The sequence below is a fragment of the Oryx dammah genome, unplaced genomic scaffold (genome assembly GCF_014754425.2).
Source record: "Oryx dammah isolate SB20612 unplaced genomic scaffold, SCBI_Odam_1.1 HiC_scaffold_9, whole genome shotgun sequence".
Taxonomy (NCBI): domain Eukaryota; kingdom Metazoa; phylum Chordata; class Mammalia; order Artiodactyla; family Bovidae; genus Oryx; species Oryx dammah.
The window spans coordinates 6,487,433-6,507,655 of NW_024070193.1; the positions used below are offsets into that span (position 1 = coordinate 6,487,433).

At 47.0% G+C, this 20,223-nt stretch overlaps 1 protein-coding gene across 1 annotated transcript in view; it reads right to left on the reverse strand.

The window, feature by feature from the left end:
* The window catches only part of CDCP1 (CUB domain containing protein 1), a 61,248-nt gene that overhangs the window by 27,240 nt on the left and 13,785 nt on the right, over positions 1-20,223 (reverse strand). The window contains exon 2 of the mRNA XM_040246782.1: positions 6,923-7,126. Within this exon, the coding sequence (XP_040102716.1) occupies positions 6,923-7,126 (204 nt within the window). The remainder of the gene's footprint in view (positions 1-6,922; positions 7,127-20,223) is intronic.

Sequence of the window (20,223 nt, forward strand, 5' to 3'; positions counted from 1 at the left end):
TCGCTTTATACCACTTCACTTTTATGAAAGACTTACATTAGTACATGTTTCCACGAACCAAAATAAATCCAAAGAGAATTTTTACTTTTATGAAAGAAGGTGGAAAGCGTGAACAGCGTTTGGTATTTATTTTGCAGGGAACCATTAGAGAGGCAGTGCGTACCTCGGGAGTGCGCATTGCTCTCTCTCCCCTGGAATGAGACTCAGCCTCTCAGCAACAAGCCGTCACAGCTCTGTACTGTATCTGTGAGCATCTGTGCTTTATTTCAAATTACTTTGTGCCTCCATTAGCAAAATATGTCCTATGGTAATTGCTGCTTCGATTTACACCATTCCAGCTTGTGAAAAAAGTGTCATAGGAACCCTGCTTTTGAAGAGCAGGGGAAACCAGCATTGTTTTCCAGATTAAGTTAGTGGAGTCCAGCTTGTGGCTCCCTTCTCAGCCCCCCAGAGGGGGGCCCTTTGCAGCGCGGCTTGTGCTTTGGGATGTCCTACCTCCTTGATCCCGAAAGTCATGATTTCATAATTTTTCAGGCATTGCGCCAAGCTCTACCCTTTAAAACTGGTTTTCCCATCAGTGCAGTCATCAGCAGATGGAGTATGCCCTGAGTGTACAAGCCCTTAAAGGCTGGAACCCAGAGGCCAGGTCATCTTCTTGTCTCCTGGCTTTACTGCTGGTATGTTATTACCACTGCTGTTGAATCTTTTCCCCTAAGGCTAATGTCTAATCCTTTGATGTACTTTGTTTCCTAAACCTTTTTAAAACAAAGGGAAAATTTTCAGTGAGGTGGATTTAACTAGAATCTGTCTTACAGAGTAAGTGAGAAAGAGAAAAACAAATAGCGTATATTAACATTAGCATATATATGGAATCTAAAAAAAATGGTACTGATGAACCTATCTGCAGGACAGCAAATAGAGACGCCGTCAGAATAGAGAGGGAGGGACAGGAAGGCCTGACGTGCTGCAGTCCGTGGGGTCGCAAAGAGTCAGATGCGACTGAGTGACTGAACAATGACAGAGATGCAGACAGAGAACGGACTTGCGGACACAGCGGGGGAAGGAGAAGGTGGATGAACTGAAAGAGGAGCATTGACATACAGACATTGTGCAAGATACGTAGCTCGTGGGAAGCTGCTGTATAGCACAGGGAGCGCAGCTCGGTGCTCTGTGATGACCTAGAGGGGTGGGAGGGAGGCTCCAGAGGGAGGGGATAGAAGTATACCTATGGCTGATTCACGGTGTTGCACGCAGAGACTAACATGGTAAAGCAATCATACTCCAACTGAAAAGAAATTAAAAGGAAACAAAAGAAAACAAAAGGAAAAATGTTGTCTCAGGGAGGCAGTAAGGAAAAGCAGGCAGTGTGGCTTTTGTTGTCTCGAGCACAGGGAATCTGAAAGGTGCAAAGCACTCTGGCCACTGTAATAATAATCTGCAAGTTTTTTACTGCTGCTCTGGGGGACTATGTGAAACTACTGCCAACTCGAAAAGGACTGATGGGAGAATTTCAGAGCTGTCAAGGACCTCTGAGGTCAGCACATCAAGCCTCTCACTTTTTGCAAAGAGCCCTGGGGTCCGGGTGGCTTGTGTGGCGCTCACAGCGCACACGCTCCCAGGACCAAAGCCCAGACTGTTGTTTGTTGACTTGCACTCTTGCCAGTGCCCTGCAAGGTTAGAGCAAGGTTAGATAACGAGGTGACGAATGCAGCTAAAATCAGGTTTTTTGTGTAGGTAAAGATAGTATCAACGTTTTGGAGCTCACAGAAACTCTACTGTTTGCATTCAGCCAGGGCTACCACCTTTCAGCTACACCTCCCATGTGGCTCAGAGTGGCTCCTACTGGCTTCCGTGTTCTTATGGGATCACTTAGCCCAACTAAGGCAATGATTCTGACTTAATTCCATACCAAGTACCTGGAGCAAAAAAGCTCCATCTCTCAGCCACAGCCCTGCCACCAGTCATGTGACCCTGCGGCTGTCAGGTCGTGTGGACATTTTTAATGTGTTGCTAAGAGCTTAGCTTTCAGAATGGACACACAAGTTCAGTTCAGTTCAGTTCAGTGGCTCAGTCGTGTCCGACTCTTTGCAACCCCATGGACTGCAGCACGCCAGGCCTCCCTGTCCATCACCAACTCCCAGAGTCCACCCAAACTTATGTCCATTGAGTCAGTGATGCCATCCAGCCATCTCATCCTCCGTCGTCCCCTTCTCCTCCTGCCTTCAATCTTTCTCAGCATCAGGGTCTTTTCAAATGAGTCAGCTCTTCGCATCAGGTGGCCAAAGTATTGGAGTGTCAGCTTCAACATCAGTCCTTCCAATGAACACCTAGGACTGATTTCCTTTAGGATGGACTGGTTGGATCTGCTTGCAGTCCAAGGGACTCTCAAGAGTCTTCTCCAACACCATACTTCAAAAGCATCAATTCTTCGGCGCTCAGCTTTCTTCACTGTCCAACTCTCACATCCATACATGACCACTGGAAAAACCATAGCTTTGACTAGATGGACCTTTGTTGGCAAAGTAATGTCTCTGCTTTTTAATATGCTATCATAACTTTCCTTCCTAGGAGTAAGCGTCTTTTAATTTCAGGGCTGCAATCACCATCTGCAGTGATTTTGGAGCCCCCAAGTCTTCAGTTCCCCATCCAGTGTAAAAAGGTTTACATAACTCAAATGATTCCTTATCCAGAGGATGGAGAAGCGTCATTTCTGTAGTGATTCACACCTCAGTTCCCCTGCACAGACTTCTACTTTCATTAGCTTTAATGGAGTCATTCGAGAAGGGATGACATTGTAAATCAGTTATATCTAATATAAAATAAAAGTTAAACTTCTTTTTTTAAAAAGAAGGGATGACAGCAGAGGGGCTAAACATTGAAACTTTCAGAATGTTTATTCAGAAAGGTTTTTAAAAACCAGAGGTAAGCAGAACACTGAACTTGATTCCAGTGTGTAGATTTATAATTCTAAAAATGTTATTTTCATATCATTTTCAAAAACTACGAGCATGGGTTTTTATTATTCGGGAAACTGTGTGAGATGAGTCTCATGAGATGTGTCTTGTGAGATATGATTGTGGTATCTTTTTCCTTTTTGCAAGATGGCAGTCATTTTCTTGACTTAACTGATTATAAAAGTAATGCCTGCTTGTAAAAAAATGACAGTACAGAGGAACAGAAAGAAGACAATGGATGTCATCTGTTCCCCTCCCCTTCTCACTAGAGAAATAATATAAGGATAGCATTTTGGTGTTCAATCCTCCAGACTTGAGGCTCTGTATGATTCTGTGTATTTAATAAAGTGAAATTAAACTATACCAGGGCTTCCTTGTATAGTTTAGTGAGAAAGAATCTGCCTGTCGAGCAGGAGACATGGGCTCGATCCCTGGTTCGGGAAGATCCCCTGGAATAGGAAGTGGCAAACCACTCCAGTATTCTAGCTTGGAAAATCCCATGGACAGAGGAAACTGGCGGGCTACAGTCCATGGGGTCCAAAAAGAGTCAGATACCACCTAGGGGCTAAAATAACAACTATAAAAACCATTCTCCTACTGAAAGCTGCACTGTTTTGCATGGAACAAAGCGACCAGGGGTATCTTTCCATGTCAAACATTAATACATAGATTTCCTTCATTCTTTAAGAGCAATACACCATCCCTTTGAATTCTAAGCGTATCAATAGTCTCCTCACCTATGTGAAAGATCCACTGACATGTTAACTGTAATTAACTTAAACTCATAAATTAATTTTGGGGAGAAACGACACAAAAAATACTGAGATTTTCATCAGGTAACATGGGAACCTCTCTCCATTTACTTACATCTTCTCTTTGGTCTTTCAGGAAAATTGTATATTTTGCTTCATATACATTCTATGTATTTATTAAGATTATCTCTAAATCCTTAAACAGAACTTTTGAATACTGCCGCCCAAAAGCATGCACAGTGGGAATCCTTATGTTGTTCCTTGTTTTACTGGTCATGCTTCTAGGTCTGATGGTTAAATATACTTGTTATTGCTTGTTTTTGGCCACACTGTGCCGCAAGCAGAGCTTCCCCTATCAGGGATCAAATCCGTGCCCTCTGCAGTGGAAGCATGGAGTCTTAACCACTGGATCTCCAGGGAAGTCTCTGCTATTGGTTTTTGATGAATACAATTTATTGGATTAAGAAAACATTCCTCTATTTCTGCTTTACTAAGAGTGTTTTTGGGCTTCCCTGTTGGCTCAGCGGTAAAGAAGCCTGCAATGCCAAAGATGAAGGTTTGATCCCGGGGTTGGGAAGATCCCCAGGAGGAGGGCATGGCACCCCACTCCAGTATTCTTGCCTGGAGAATCCATGGACAGAGGAGCCTTGTAGGCTATAGTCCATAGCACTGCAAAGAGTCGGGCATGACTGAAGTCACTGAGCATGCATGCCAGAGCATTTTATTAAAATCACTTAAAATCATCTAGTAAGATGATCAAGTGTGGGCCTCCCTGGTGGTCCAGTGGTTAAGAATCCATCTGCCAATGCAGGGGACATGGGTTTGAACCTTGGTCCGGGAAGATTCCACATGCTACAAGGCAACTAACCCATCAGCCAAAACTACTGACCCCATGTGCCTACAGCCTGTGCTCTGCAACAAGAAAAGACACTGCAATGAGAAGCCCAAACACCACAATCAAGAGTGGCCCCCACACTCTGAAACTTGAGATAACCCATGCTCAGCAACAAGGACCCAGCACAGCCAAAAATAAATAAACACAATTGAAAAAAAAAAAAAAAAAATCAACTGCAGTTCATCTCTTTCACATGCTCACATGCTGCAGTCCATTGAGCTGATTGGCTAATGGTTACAACGATCCTGTCTTCCAACAAGTCCTCCTGCTCTTGTTGCTTTGGTCTTTCCATGCAATTTTTGGTTCTGATATACCTCTATTTTACTTAGGATTTTGGGGGCAAAGCATATTCATAAGAGATTAGTCTATTTTCTTTTTATGCAGTGGAAGAGTTTGACATCAGGGTTTTAAGGACCTTAGAAAATGAACTGAGAAATTTCACCTCTTTCAACGTTCTAGAATGGGGTTTGACAAACCACAGCTCATAGGCCCAATCCAGTCAAACATCTGTTCTTATACATAAACACGGGATGTTCTTTGCCCATCTGTTTATCTATTGTCTATGGCTGATTTTGTGCTATCATAGCAGAGCGGAGGAGTTGTGACAGACACCATCTGGCATAGAACGTCTACGATATTTACTCTCTGGCCTTTTACAAAAAAAGGTTTGTCAACCTTCCTCTGGAATTGTTTAAATATCACAGAAATTACCTGCTACTTGGAGTTTTATAGGACACTTCTGTGAAACCACCTCTGCCAAACCCAAACCCTTTCTCCTTCACACTGGACATTTTTTCCAGTCTCCTCCTTGATTATATACTTATTCACATTTCCTCCTTTCTTTGAGTCAATCTGGCCCAGTAGATTTTCCCTGGAAATCATTTTGTCATTCAGATTTTCACAATTATCAGTCTTTTACAGTTTCAGCAATCTGTTTTCTATATGTCATTAAATCCATATGTATACATTCAATGTTATATATTTGCAATTTCTTTCTTTCCTGGAGACTAGTCAGAGATTTGTCTATGTAATTGGCCTTTACAAAGAACCAGGTTTTGGCTTTGGTTATGAACACTTCTATTTGGCTGCACTGGGTCTCCACTGTTGTGTGTTGAGTGGGGGCTACTCTCCAGCTGCAGCACACAGGCTTCTCACTGTCGGTTTTCTCTTGTTGTGGAGCGTGGGCTCAGCAGTTGTGGCACATGGACTCCGTTGAACTAGAGATTGAACCTGTGTCCCCTGCATTGGCAGGCAGCTTCTTAACCACTGGACCACCAGGCAAGTCCATAAACATAATTTTTAAAACCGCTTTTAAGTACTCTAATTTCTCTTTTTATTTTTATGCATTCCTTCTTCTCGAGGTTTATTTTATTCTTCTTCTTCCTTTATGATCTATTCCAATTCGTCGATTTTCAGTTAAAAGGTGAAGAAATTTTCTGAGTATGACTTTGATTACGTCAAAATAGTGTTCTCATTGTTGTTAATATATCTTAGTTCCTCATTGGCATGCCACCTTAAAATAATTGGGAAAGTATACCTTTAATTCTTTCTGCCTGATTAGTATTTCTTACATCAATCTCCTATCCCAAACTCAACTTATTATTAATAATGCCAAGGATCTGTAGTTTATTGAATGCCAGTATGTCATACACCTCAATCCATTATTTTATTTCATCCCGAAAACATCCCTATTGGTTGGTACAATGACTCTTGTTTTACAGACTAGAAAACAAAATCGCAAAGCAGGTAGGTAACTTATATGAAGCCGTGCAATCAAGGCACATGATCAGTCGCCCTGGCACTTGAAGTCAAACCAGGTCCCTCAGCAAAGCTGCTGGTTTTTTCCCATTGTAACTAGTGGATCCACTGCCCCACTCTTAGCTCCTCAATCTTCCAATTCCTCTGTCCTCCAGCTCCCTTGACTTCCGCTCCTGCTCAGCCAGATGTTTTTAGCACATCAGACAGAGCATCACCCGAGGATCCATAGTTCTGCTATGAGACAGTGTGGCGTAGTGGCCACAGACACTCTGGACCCAGAATTCCCAAATACTTGGGGTTCCTGTCTTGCTGAGACACACCAGCTGTGCCATCTTAGGCAAGTGACTTCCTTTGAGAACTTCTCTTCGGGCTGCTTTGAGGATTAAAAGAAAAAAAACAAACAAACCCTGAAACCATGCAAAACGCTTAGGACTGTGACTGGCCACATACAAGCTCAAGAGAGTGCAGAATTTCAGAACAGGTCTCACCTCTCTAGCAGTAGAGGCTGGGTTAGCTTGGAAAGAAGAGACAGGGCGGCCAAGAGTCCACGGGCGTGTACTCACCAATGTTCTTTTGGATCTCGATGACGAAGTAATTATGTGGATCCTGGCAGCTAAAGGAAAAGACCTTTTTCTCTCCGGCTTTGATGGACAGAGTGGTTTCCCATCTTTTAGCCATGATGTAACAGAGTTTTGCTGGCAGAGCCTGGGTCCCAGGCTTCAGGAGGACTGTGACGCCGCTTCCACGTGGCAGATCAATCTCATAAGCTTCAGAAAGAAGGAAGAAAAATAATAGAATGAAGAGGACGAACTAGGGCTGCCTACCTGCTGCCGTCCCCTCAGCTGATCCAGGAGGATGGTCTTCTGAACCCTTTTATTCCTTCCTCCAGGTCTGAGAAGCGGGGTGATACCAAATGACAGTATCATCCTTACCTGCGGAGAAGAACCCGGCCACCGTGGGCGAGGCCCTGACGTTCATCTCTGATGTGGCTTATTCATTTCTCGAAAAATTAAAAGCACTACACTATGTCCTAGATGTCCAGAGCAGTATGCATTCAGATACCCCATCTGTGCAATATTAAATAGAAACTGCCATATCTCTTCACAGTACAACTGTAGGTAAAAGTCCACACATAGAAACTCTTTCTGTAGAGACACACGTTTATCTGTAAAAAGCTGCTGTCCACTGCCCAGGATGCCTCATATGCTCTGTGCACACATGTGCGCAGTAGTGGAGGCAAACTTGCGGAAATTAGATATAAACATATTGATCGATGAACTTGGCAAGTCAGAGCCAAACACTGCTCAGACCTCAGACTGGCGCTCAGCAAAATTATGTGAGCAAACTGTATCAAGCAAGACAAACGGGGTTACTAAACAGAGAGGTGGGTGCATCCGGGTCAGGATGAACCAGTCCCATCTCCTTCCCATTCCCTCTGCTTGAGGGATTTTTAGGTCCTCCCAGGCCAAAAGGAAGAGCTGTTTTTCTCCTGAGTGATCCCTGTTCCTTCCTGGACTTGGGTGCTGACTGTGGTCTCTGGGTGGCTGCCGGGCTGGGTACAGAGAATGGGGGGACAGTTTTCTGGAGGAGGGAACCACGGGGCTCGTCAGTCCTCTGCCCCACCATGTTTGGCACAAACAGCCGCTTGGCACCTGTTATGGCACCTTGTTCACACGCACAAGAGGTGCTCCATAACCGTTTAACCAATGAACAGCAGTTTAACCAAAAGCTTTACCTTCCTCTTTCCTTTCTAAAATTTTTAGAATCAAATTTATTGAGACATAATTTACAGACACTAAGAAAGACCTAAAAGACTTTTGACAAATGTATATACATGTGTATACCACCACGATTAAGATATAAAAATGTTCATCATCCACAGAAGCTCCCTCAGCACATTTAGCCACCGACCTCCACTCCTGGCCTCAGGAAACTATCAGTTTTGCCTGACTTAGACTTTCCTGGAAAACAGCAGCTGGCTGCTTTTGCTCAGCATATCTGAGGGTCACCCATGTTACTGCATGAATCTGCAGTTTGTTCCTTTTCATTGCTGCATAGTATTCCACTGTCTGGAGAGACTGCAGTCTACTCATCTGGGCACCCATTCAGTGACAATTGAGTTCTTTCCAGTTTTTGACCAACCACGTGACTTCATTTTCCCAGAGCTGCAAGCCTGCTCAAGAGCTGTGCTCACTTCTCCCACTCACGGCACACATGTGTCCCCACCTCCCAGTTGCTGTGTACCATCAAACATCTGGATTTTTGTCAACCTCCTCTGAACCCCCTCCCCCTCATTCACTCTATGCCACGCTCACCCGCCAGCAGCTCTTTATACGGGGGGTGGAAACTGATCTCTTAATCTGAGATAATGAAACAGAGCAGGACCATGTGGTCCTTGTACCACCCCCCCACACACACACCATGGCCTCTGCCTGCCTTTTGCCTTTAGTCAAACTTGAGTCAAAGAATAAGTTTCATCAGAGAAGTGAGAAATGCTGAAACAAAGGAAAACAGTCAAAGAAGACTAAATATTAATGTAGTTGTTAAGGACCTTTAGTTCTTTCTCAAGGGCTGTCGATAATATTCTGAGTATATCCTGTGAGCTGTCTTATAGATACCAAAGCACCAGGTGGAGAAGTTAACTACACGCTGACCAGACTGCACCCAGGACTTGAGCTGCCACAATTCTGAGAACTGACAGCAAAGAAATGGGAACAAGTGCAACCCGCAAGTGAAGATTAACTGTACATACAACAACCAAGATGATGCTGGTCAGACCACTGATGACCAATCTGAAGCTGTTAGAGATGACTGTGCTGTTTCTGCATGTAGCCCCCCGACCCCTGACTCTGTCTATAAATGCTCCCACCCCCTGCTTGTCGGTTGGGGGGGGGTTGGCCTTTGCACAGATGTCTGCCACCCTCCCCCTACAGTTGCTGCCACCTGAAATAAAACAAACTTTCCTTTCCACCAACCTGGCCTGCTTATTGCCTTGTGAGCAGCAAGCAGCTGGACTCCCCGCCACCCCCCCCCCCCAAAACCCTTTCGGTTACAATAATGAACTGCAAATATTTCCTCGAGGTTATGAGGGAAGAACTTTACCCTCTGGGCCTCTGTTCCTTCCTTTGTAAAATGAGGAGGTTGGGCTAGACTAGCTCTACCTTCCCAGGCAGCTCATCTATGATCAGTATCCAAGGAAATAAGAAGCGATTTTGCCAATGTAAGCTTTCTCAACTGCCGCCCCGCCTGACACCTGTAGCACAGCTGGCTTCGCTACTTTGTTTCCAAGGGGGCTCAGGTTTTGTATATTTTGCAGCAGGGCTTCTCATCTCTCTACCTTCAGCTCCCATCCGTCTCCACCTTGGCCACTGAGCACGGGCTACCTTTGCCCTTTTTCCTGAACACAAGCCTCTTTGCTACCTCATGGCCTTTGCATGCGCTGGTCCTGGTTTTTATAACTAGCAAAAGCTGGTTCCTTCTTGATTTGGGGGTCTCAGCTCAAAGATCACCTCCTCAGAGCTGTCCATGACCATTACCCAAAGTGTTCACCACACCCCAACCCAGCTGTCCTGCCCCTGCTGTTTGTTCATCCTCTGAGAGGACCCATGTTACTCATGCCCACCTCCCAAGACCAGAACGCGAGCCGCTGCCTCCCAGAGGGCAGCAGGAGCTTGCCTGTCTTCCTCAGTGACAGCCTTGGGACCCAAACAGTGCCTGCTGGGTGCCCTCATGGAGGAGAACTGACGACCCGCCTGACAGCACCGCATAAAATCTCCACATCCTTGTCTTTGCGCCATTTAGTTTCTCATAGACTTACCACCATTTCTGTGCTTCCGTTCGGGCTATAAATCTTAGAGGGACTCTTTAGTTCCTTGTAAATCAGGGACTCTGAGCTTTATGATTAATAATAGCTTCAGAAAAAGAAAACATCCTCTGAGGCAGAAGTTTCTTTACTTACTGCTTCATCTTCAAGCAGCATGGCCTTTGAGAATCTTCTGAGAGAGGGGGGAAGGTCCAGGGGTTCTTTAAGATACTACATTAAAAAATGAGTCCAGGGACTTGCCTGGTGATCCAGTGGCTAGGGCTCCATGCTCCCAACGCAGGGGGTCTGGGTTCAATCCCTGGTTGGGGAGCTAGATCCCACAAACCACAATGAAGATCTGGTACAGCCAAAGAAATAAAAAATTTTTTTAAAGAAATATTTAAAAAATGAGTCCAGATGCATGATCCGAAACCCAGTGGGCAGATGTATATCTGAACTGAAGACATAAACCCTTGCCTTCTTTTTCTGTAATCACAAAAAAAGGTTTCACCACATTATTTGTGCAAAAAAAAAAAAGAATTGTTGGAGCACCCAGTCTTTGTGGCCCTCAACCCTGGGCCTCCAGGGGGGCTAACTCATTGTCCAGTGAAGCTGCAATTTGTCTCAAGGCTGCAGTCTGGCTGGTTAGGTTACCAATTTCTTTCTCATTTCTCCTTTTTGGTAAAAATATTCAAAAATTCTTGACTCTTACAATTACTGTTTTGGGGGTTTGTTTGTTTGTTTTACCATGCCTTGAAGCTTGTGGATCTCAGTTCCCTGACCAGGGATTGAACTTGGGGCCCCCTGCAGTGGAAGGGCAGTGTCCTAACCACTGGACCTCCAGGGAATTCCTGATTACTGCTACTTTAATTGACTGTTAGACCCTAAGCAGATCAGTGGTTCCCTAAGATTGGAGGTGGGAGAAGGGGATGGAAACAAAGAGGGCAGAGGAGACAGTATAGGATGAATTAACCGTTCTGTATCTTGACCATGATGGTGATTACAGGTGGCACACAAATGCCGAAAGTCATCAAACCGGGCACTTGAAATTGGTAAAGTTTATTATGTGTAAGCTATACCTTAATAAATTTAAGGAAAAAAAAGAGGGGAAACTTGTGTTAGAAAGACTGTGTTTCTGCACAAAATAGGCACTTAATAAATGAAGAATAATCATGACCACAGTTAAAATATGGTTTAATAATATTTTGACGTGGGCTGAGTTTCTCCCAAGGTAAGTGTAATAATTTCATATAGCTTTAAATTAAATCTTGAGAAGAAAAGGCTGATCTCACTAACATTTCTCTACTCAAATCCTCTCTCCTGCTTTTCAGCAGTACCCCAAATAACTCTGCGTGTATGACTATCTACCTCATTATCAATGACAGCCAAAAAAAAATGTACAAGCTCTTTCAGAAGTTCACTGTTTTTTCTTTTAGATTCTTTGAAGTCACCTATTCATTCCAACATTTTCTAGAGTCATATGACAAAGGTCCATATAGTCAAAGCTATGGTTTTTCCAGTAGTCATGTACAGATGTGAGAGTTGGACCATAAAGAAGGCTGAGTGCCAAGAAATAGATGCTTTCGAACTGTGGTTTTGGAGAAGACCCTTTAGAGTCCCTTGGACTGCAAGGAGATCAAACCAGTCAATCCTAAAGGAAATCAACCCTGAATATTCATTGGAAGGACTAATGCTGAAGCTGAAGCTCCAATACTTTGGCCACCTGACGCGAAGAACTGACTCATCAGAAAAGACCCTGATGCTGGGAAAGATTGAGGCCAGGAGAAGAAGGGGGAGACAGAGGACGAGATGGTTGGATGGCATCACTGACTCAGTGGACATGAGTCTGAGCAAGCTCCGGGAGATGGTGAAGGACAGGGAGGCCTGTCATGCTGAGTCCACGGGGTGGCAAAGAGTCGGACATGATTGAGTGACTGAACAACAACAACTACGTTCTAGGGACCATGCTCGGTACGAATGATTTAATAGAAGCAGCCAGAGTCCGTGTCCCCTGGGGGTTAATAGTCTAGACTAAATGATCTGTGAAGGGCTTTAAAAATTATAAAGTTCTAAGTCAGAATAGGGCCTTTGTGGGACCTGGGAGTCTGAACTGGAAGCTTTTGATGTTTTTTTTTTTTAAATCCCAACAGTAGGAGGTAGGGATTCCCCTTCATTTACTTTTTCTCCAGATGGAAAGCCAAATGTCCCAATGCTAATGACTGAGTATGCCAGTTCTTCCTTAATGAACTGCTGATGCAACTTCTCTTGTTGCTTTATTTTGGGGTCTAAATAACCCAGATTTTCATCCAAACTCATTTTGGAAATAAAGCAGATGGAGCCTTGTTAGATGAGTTGACTGACTCACTTGGGTGGACTTTTGACATCTAACCATGTCTCTTTGCTCTGACTTTGAGATAAACAACCTGGAATGCTCTATGGTCAGGCCCTAGTTCACCTCTCTCCTTCAGGGCCCCAGACCAGAGGATCCCCCTGGCCCAGAGCCCAGTTCAGTTCAGTTCAGTCGTGTCCAACTCTTTGCGACCCCATAGACTGCAGCATGCCGTGCTTCCCTGTGACCAATTCCCGGAGCTTACTCAAACTCATGTCCATCAAGTCAGTGATGCCATCCAACCATGGGTCCGGAGCCCAGGCAACACTGAAGGCCTTACCTGCCTTTGCAGAAGGACGGGATCTTTTATTATATGCTGTTTTCGTGTAGCCAAGGCCACATTCTCACTGGACTGTCATTTTCAACTGCTCCCCCCGTCATCCTCAATGATTAACATACCAGCTGGAGGGGGACAGCCAGAGGGAGAAGATACTGATTCAAGCATGTATATACTTGAAACCTGGACCCTCTTTACCCAGCCCCTCACCAATACTAACCCCTTGCGTGTGCACTTAATCGCTCAGCCGTGTCCAACTCTTTGCCACCCTTTGGACTGTAGCCCGCCAGGCTCCTCTGTCCATGGCATTTTTAATGGCAACCCATTCCAGTACTCTTGCCTGGAGAATGCCATGGACAGAGCCAGGCAGGGTACAGTCCGTGGGATTCAAAGAGTCGGACAGGACTGTGCAGCTAACTTCCAATTTTCACTTTTATTTCACTATCATAAAAGTAGCAGAGAGACGCCCCCCCCCCACTGCTTGAGTAAAATAACTTATAACTTATTTATCACAAATGCTTGGAGTTTGAGAAGGACACCTTGCTTGCACATCTTCCCTCTTGCCCGCTCCCCACCATTCGTCACCCCTTGAAATGAAAACGTCAACCCTGTAGAAGCAATCTCAACCTCCTACCACGACCCCCTGCCTACCCCCACCAGTCACGCTGGCACATCTGAGTGCTTGATAAATGCACTGTGATTTAAAGAAAATGGGTAGGCGTCTTCTTCTTCACCATCTCTTTCTTTTGTCTCCCCAGGAACTTGGTATTTCGTTGGTCTTGTTATTTTTGAAGATCTATTACCCAAGTTCACCGGAACCCAGACAAAGCTCCAAATTCCGGCGTGATTTCGAGAGCTCATGGGGCTGAAAGAAATCCAAGGCGACCCTTACGTTAGCAGTGCGTGGGCTGCTGGCTGGAGAGCTTGCAGGCGCCACACGTGGGCACGTGAGTCACAGCTCTCATCCTCAGCTCCCCTGCCTTCTGACCTGTCCTTATTAGGATGCCTTGCGGAGTTTCTGCCTCACCAGCAGCTCCTCGGGCGGGAATTTCCAATTGTTTTAATCACCACCATTCATTATTCACCATTCATTAGTCACCTATCACAGAATATTATACAGATGCCCCTGTTACTCCTTCTCCCTGCCAGCCTCCGTCTTTGTAAGGGAGGCAGATGCAAGGAAGGGGATTCACCAGGGAAACACCAGGAAGTTATCTGTTCCCAGATGTGGCCAGTATAGGTTAAAAGACTGCCAAATGTGATTTACAGTTTCTTAGATGGGTCAGAATCTGCTGCCTCTGGGTGTGGTTTCCTGGGAGACTCTGCTCTCATCCACTCTCTCTGTCCAACGAAGATGAACAGAACAGCTCCTGGCCAGGGTCTGGGCTCAGCTCGGGCACCAGGAGACACATACGAAGACCCATGGGACAAATGCCCAGCTTGAGAACTTGGACACAGGAACCAGGCGGTACGACTGTGAATCAGCGTGACTGATCAGTTGCAGCCCGCGTGGGAGTCAGATTCCCAGGCAAGCCTTTAAGGAGATAATCACTTCTGGGGAAACAGCCTTGTCCTCTTTCGGGAAGATATCCCACTGCAGACCCACATCCTTCTCTCAATGAGTGCACGGGGCAGATGGCTGGAGTTTGCTCCCCGACAGAGCAGACCCATGCTTTGCTGGCTGAGCATCAAATAAAGTGATGATTTGATTTTAGGGGCCAGGTTTGCAAAATTCAGCTTGTTAGACTGTAGATGCTCGCAGCACAAGAGGTAGAGGAAGAGACACCAGCGGAAGGCATGTGGTTCACCCTCTCAACCCGCACCCACCCCGCAGGTCACACCATTCCCACGATTCCTCCCGCCTCTACTCCTCAGGGTCACAGTCCCCAACCTTTTTCCACACGGGGGACCAGCTTCGTGGAAGACAATTTTCCTCCAGCGGGGGGTGAGGGGAGGGGGAGGGTTGGGGATACTTCCAGTGCGTTACACTTATTGTGCACTTTATTTCTATTATTATTACATCAGCTCCCCCTCGGGTCATCAGGCGTTAGACATTGGAGGTTGAGGACCCCTGCTTTATGGGAGGCAATTGCTGAATTCACAGAACTGAGTGTACGTTTGCCTGTCTGTCTGCCCCATGTGACCCCACCCGAGAGTGAGCAACTTGAGGGCACCAAGGAAGGTCAAGGTACTCTGAAGATGCTGAAGTCAGCTATGAACTGTCTGGGGGTGGTCAAGGAAGACTTCACAGAGCAGACTCAAGAGCGGAGTTGAGAAAAATGAGTAAGGAGTTTGCCTGCAGAGAAATGGGTATCAGGAAGGATAGGTGGAGGGAAAGGCAGGTGCAGCGCCACAGGTGTGAAGAAGACCTTCCTTGCAGCCACTCCAGGGAGTCTGGTTTGCCTACAGAGTGGGTCGAGGAGGCTGGAGACAGAGGCAGGGGCCAGGCTGGGAAGGGCTTGGTTGTTTCCATGGAGTTCAGGCTTCACCCAGTGGGACCAGGATACTTTGGCAGCTGTGCGTCATGGTGAAAAGCTTGGATGCTAGAATCTGACTGCCTGGGATCAATCCCTGGCTTGGTACCACTTACCAGCTGCGTCCCGCTAGACAAATTCCTTACCTTCTCTGCGTCTTACTTTTCCTCCCTGCAAAGGGGCGTAATAATGGAATAGTTGTAAGGACTAAATGAGAAAGTACCTGTGAATTGCTTAGAACGGTGCCAGGAAGTCAATCAATGATATTAGTAATGATAGATAGCACATTATAACTACCGGGGTAGTACTCGTGGGGCGTTGTTGAGGGTGTGAAGTAGAGAAACAACTGTTGCAGCAGTTTGGCTCTCAATCTAGAGCCCAGAGTCCTGGCTGGGCTGGGCTGGGAGAGGGCAGGGCAGGTAAGGTGCCTAGGGGCAAACCATCACACTCGGGGTTGTGCAAGGGTGAGTGCTTCCTTACATTTTCCACACCTCCCCTGCCCTGGCCTAGCCCTTCCACGTGTGTTGATTCATTCGAATTCAGCATCCCTTTGAGGCTCAGAGAAGTGACCTCATGTCCCTGTCTGCTGAGCTCAGGAGGCAACTGGGAGATTCTGGTTTGACCTCTGTACATTTGCCCTCCCCACCCTCCAGGGTACCACATTGAGCTGTCCTCCCGGAAGTTGCCAAAGCTGGTGGAATCAACCAGCAGGAGGGGAGGAAGACTTGTGATCAAATTCGTGTAATCATTGGCTGACACCAAGGGCCTGAGCATGGGTACAAATATAACCCATCAGAACAGGGCCTGTTTGGGGAGCGAGTGCCAGACTCTCACACCACCAAAGTTAAAGTGTTATTAATCCAGTGGACCTGGGGCTGCACGGCCTGCAGGCTGTGGAGGGAAAACTGGTGTAGCCACCCTAAATCTCTTTGGCACGGCCTTGGCCAGGTCTGTTCACAGGCTGGCAAACTAAGGGGAAGTCTCACCAACGGCAGGAAGATCAGCCATCTTCCGGCCTGGAAATAGTTAATTTCCCACATTCACAAAAGGACCACAAGGCAAATTGCTGTTTGAAGACAAACTAACCAGTCTTCCTTGGATGGGAAGCCTTTGGAGTCTACATACCAGGCCAGCCGTTCAGAATAACACTGAGTACTTAATACACGCAGGCTCTGTGCTTGCACTTGATAAAATGCCCACAGCCACCCCATGGAGCAGGTTCTAACGTTAACCCGCTCTTTAAAGATGACAAAGCCGAGGCTCAGAGAGGTCAAGGAACTTGCCCAGGCACATGTGATTAGTAAGAGGCAGGGCCAGGTTGCAGCCTGAGCAGCCTGACATCGGAGCCCAGCACAGGAACACTGGTTCACGGCAGACCCAGCCCTGCCCAGAGAATTCCACACACGGCCAGCCAGGAGCCTGGGGATGGAAACAGTCTCCTCTCCCCAACAGTCGAACGAAACGGAATGACACGTTTTTCAGCGGCTGGCTTGCTAAAGACTCTTCAGGCTATCAAAAGGGACAGGCATTTGTTTAAAATAGTTAAACAGGCACTTTGTTTCAAAATCACTTGCAAATGTGGTTCTGAGTTTAAACTGAAGGTTGACAGTTCCCCGGAATTCAAAATGTTTGGGGTGTGGCTTTTCTGTGTGAATTTTTTTTTTTTTTTTTGGCAGTGACTCTGGACAAGGACCTGAAAAAAGAGAACCTGGCGTGTTGAGACTTGGGTGGCTTTGTGAGGCTTGCCCAGGGGCTATGGGCATAGGAGGCAAGTGGCTGAGTTGGTGGCAGACAAAAAGCAGCCATCATTCTGGAACGAAGCACTGGGTGTACAGGGCTAGTGCCAGGTCTTGGAAGAAAAACATCTCTAGAACCCGGGCTGGAGAGGCTCACTTCTGAAGGCCACTGTCAGTGGGACTCATGCGCGAAATCACATCTATGTTTAAGGAGAATTCCCCAAACCCCCTCTACCGAATCGCCTTCCTCTTTACTTGGCCTTCAAATCTCAACCCAGACCTCTGGTTAGCTGAGGAGGAAATACCTTCTCCTGGTAGGAGACTCCCATCTGTCCTTCCAGGTATCAGAGCTGTCAAGCTGCTCCCTCATCCGCTGGTTCGGAAACCAGGCGGGGCCTGATTGAGAAGGCACACCCCCCCCACCCCAACCCTGTCCCCCTGGCCACTCCACCCACCTTATTCCCTGGGTTGGTGTGGGAAAACCAGCCTCTTACAGTACAGGGCAAATCTTTTCTCTTTCTCTTTCTTGGGAGTAAAAAAGAAGTGCCCACACACACAGCATCCCCACAAAGAAGCTGAGTGGGGCCTCCCAGGTGGCTCAGCAGTAAAGAATCTGCCTGTAATGCAGGAGATATGGGTTTGATCCCTGGGTTGGGAAGATCCCCTGGAGAAGGCAATGGCAACACACGCCAGTATTCTTGCCTGAAAAATCCCATGGACAGAGGAGTCCATGGGGGTCGCAGAGTCAGACACAAATGAGCGGCTGAGCACACACGTGGTGATCGGGCTGAGGTTGGGGAATGCTTCAGGCTATTGTTGGAAGTCTGGAGGGACAGCAGGCCATAGGACCGGGCCTCATTTCAGCCCCCAAAAGCAACTGAAGAACTCGCCAGCCATTCTGACAGGGACAGAGTAAAGGGACAAAACAGGTCATTAAATAGTTACTCCCACTAGGGGATTATAAGTAGGAAAAATATGGAGACCCTTGTGAGTTAATGATGACTCAAGAGAGTTGGTTTGCTTAACCACAAAACCAAGCAGGCTTGCTTGGCAGCAGAACCATACAGCAGAAGCATAAGACGTGCCCCCAAACAATGAAACAATGGCGCCATGGAGCCCCACATCCTGCCCAGTGAGCTCAGTAAGTTAGGACATGCTCTCTGCACAGGCACACAAAAACAATATCTATGGACCTAGCTTGACCATGTAGAGACAAGAAAACTCCCCTGCTCAACTTGCAGGAGGAGCTGATAATGGAAGCATAACGTCTACTCAAGAAAGAAAAAGAAGTTCTTTTCCCCCTCCCCGCTTTTTCTTGATTATAAAAAACTGTAGCCCAGTAAGTTCTCAGGGCACGGCATTTCTTGCCCATCTCCCTTGTAAACCTCACAACCTGTTCTAACAAATCACTTCTTATCTATCACTTTCTGTGCTTCTCTGGTGCCTCAGGTGGTCAAGAATCTGCCTATAATGCAAGAGACTGGGGTTTGATCCCTGGGTTGGGAAGATCTCCTGGAGAGGGAGGGTTACAGTCCGTAGAGTTGCAAAGAATCGGACACGACTGAGCGCCTAACACTTTCACTCATCTGTCACTTCGCTCTCCCCGAATTCTTCTCTGCGATGAGACATAAAGGACTATGGAACCAGAGCTCTCTGGAGCTCCTGGAAACAACACTCTCGGTTTCAATGCCAGCACAGGAGCTTCCCAGACTCCTTAAAGAACAGGGCCACACTTTAAGCCCATACGCTAAACACTGCAATCATCAGTCAACACACCAGGAAGGACTGGACATCGACCACAGTTATAAACAAAGGGCCTGGGGGTGACCAAGTACCACCTCACATCAGGGTAGAGCTGGGACCCAGACCTGCCCTGGGTGGGGCGGGGGCAGGGGTCAGGGCAATGAAGAAGCCGCAGGAGGAGGGCCAGGGCGCGTACAGGAGACGTGGAAGGCCCAAAGACAACTGGTGCTGCGGCTGTTTTGTTTTTTGACAGATCCCGCCTCAGGTTCATTTGTACAAATAGCAGAGGAGGACACCAGCCCCATGCAGACAGCAGAGCAGAGGGGTCACACCTGCCCTCCTGACCTCACACTGGCCTCTGTGCTGTGCTAGGTTGCTAAAGTCGTGCCCGACTCTTTGGGACCCCATGGGCTGTGGGCCTCCAGGCTCCTCTGTCCATGGGATTCTCTAGGCAAGCATACTGGAGCGGGTTGCCATTTCCTTCTCCAGGCCTCTACTCTGGAGGCTTTGTAGATGTCTGGGCACCTTTGGGAACCAGAGTACGAGCCGCAGCTGCCAGTGACTGGGCGTTGGTGTGAGCCTTGGCCCGGGACTTTGGCTGGCAGAGCCTGAGACTCCCGGCAATGTGGGCACAAGCATGTTTCCTGGGCTAGGGGTGAGCAGTGCAGGTAAGCTTACTAAGCATGCAGCAGCCTCTTTGGGATCTTGGACTTGACCTCCCTGGACTCCGTGAGAGCCTCCACAGCCTCAGCACATGCACTGTGGGCCAGCACCTTCTTCAGGCACTTCTTCCATGCTTCTTGCCCAAGTGCACGTTCCTCAGGAAGCTGGGGTCCACCCCCTTAAGAGATTCATATCATTGTGATCGGGGTTGCTTGATGCCGTTTCTGTGCCCTTTTCAGGACTGGCTGTGGGTGGTGTAGTTCTTAGCCTTAGCCACGTCTGCACCGGGGCCCACGGATCCCAAAGCATCTGGGACTGGAAGGGCGGTGCTGCCATTGTAAGAAGGCTGACTGTGGCCACATGCCTCCAGGGAATGGTGAGCTCGGTCCAGGCCAGGTGTTGGCATACAGAGATGCACAAGGCTGGGCCCAGCCTGTGGAGTCACGTCCACAGACTTCAGAGCTCAAAGGACATCATGTTCCCACCTGCTCAGTGCAAGAAACCCAAGGTTCCCATTAAAAACTAGTTTACTATTTTCATATCTCTTAGAACAATCATGGAGACAATAAAATAAACTTCAAAGAGCAATGTTAAAAGGAACCTGGTGCATTCTCAGTCAATCTGACTTGTTGAATTGTTTAGCAAAACAGAGGACCGTTGTGTCCACGCATTCATTTCCTCCTCTTAAATCCCGAATTCCTTAGGAGAGAAGTTTATATGCAGTGATGCACGTACATTTTCTAAAGTAACTAAATGATTCTCCGATGTAGATACTAACGA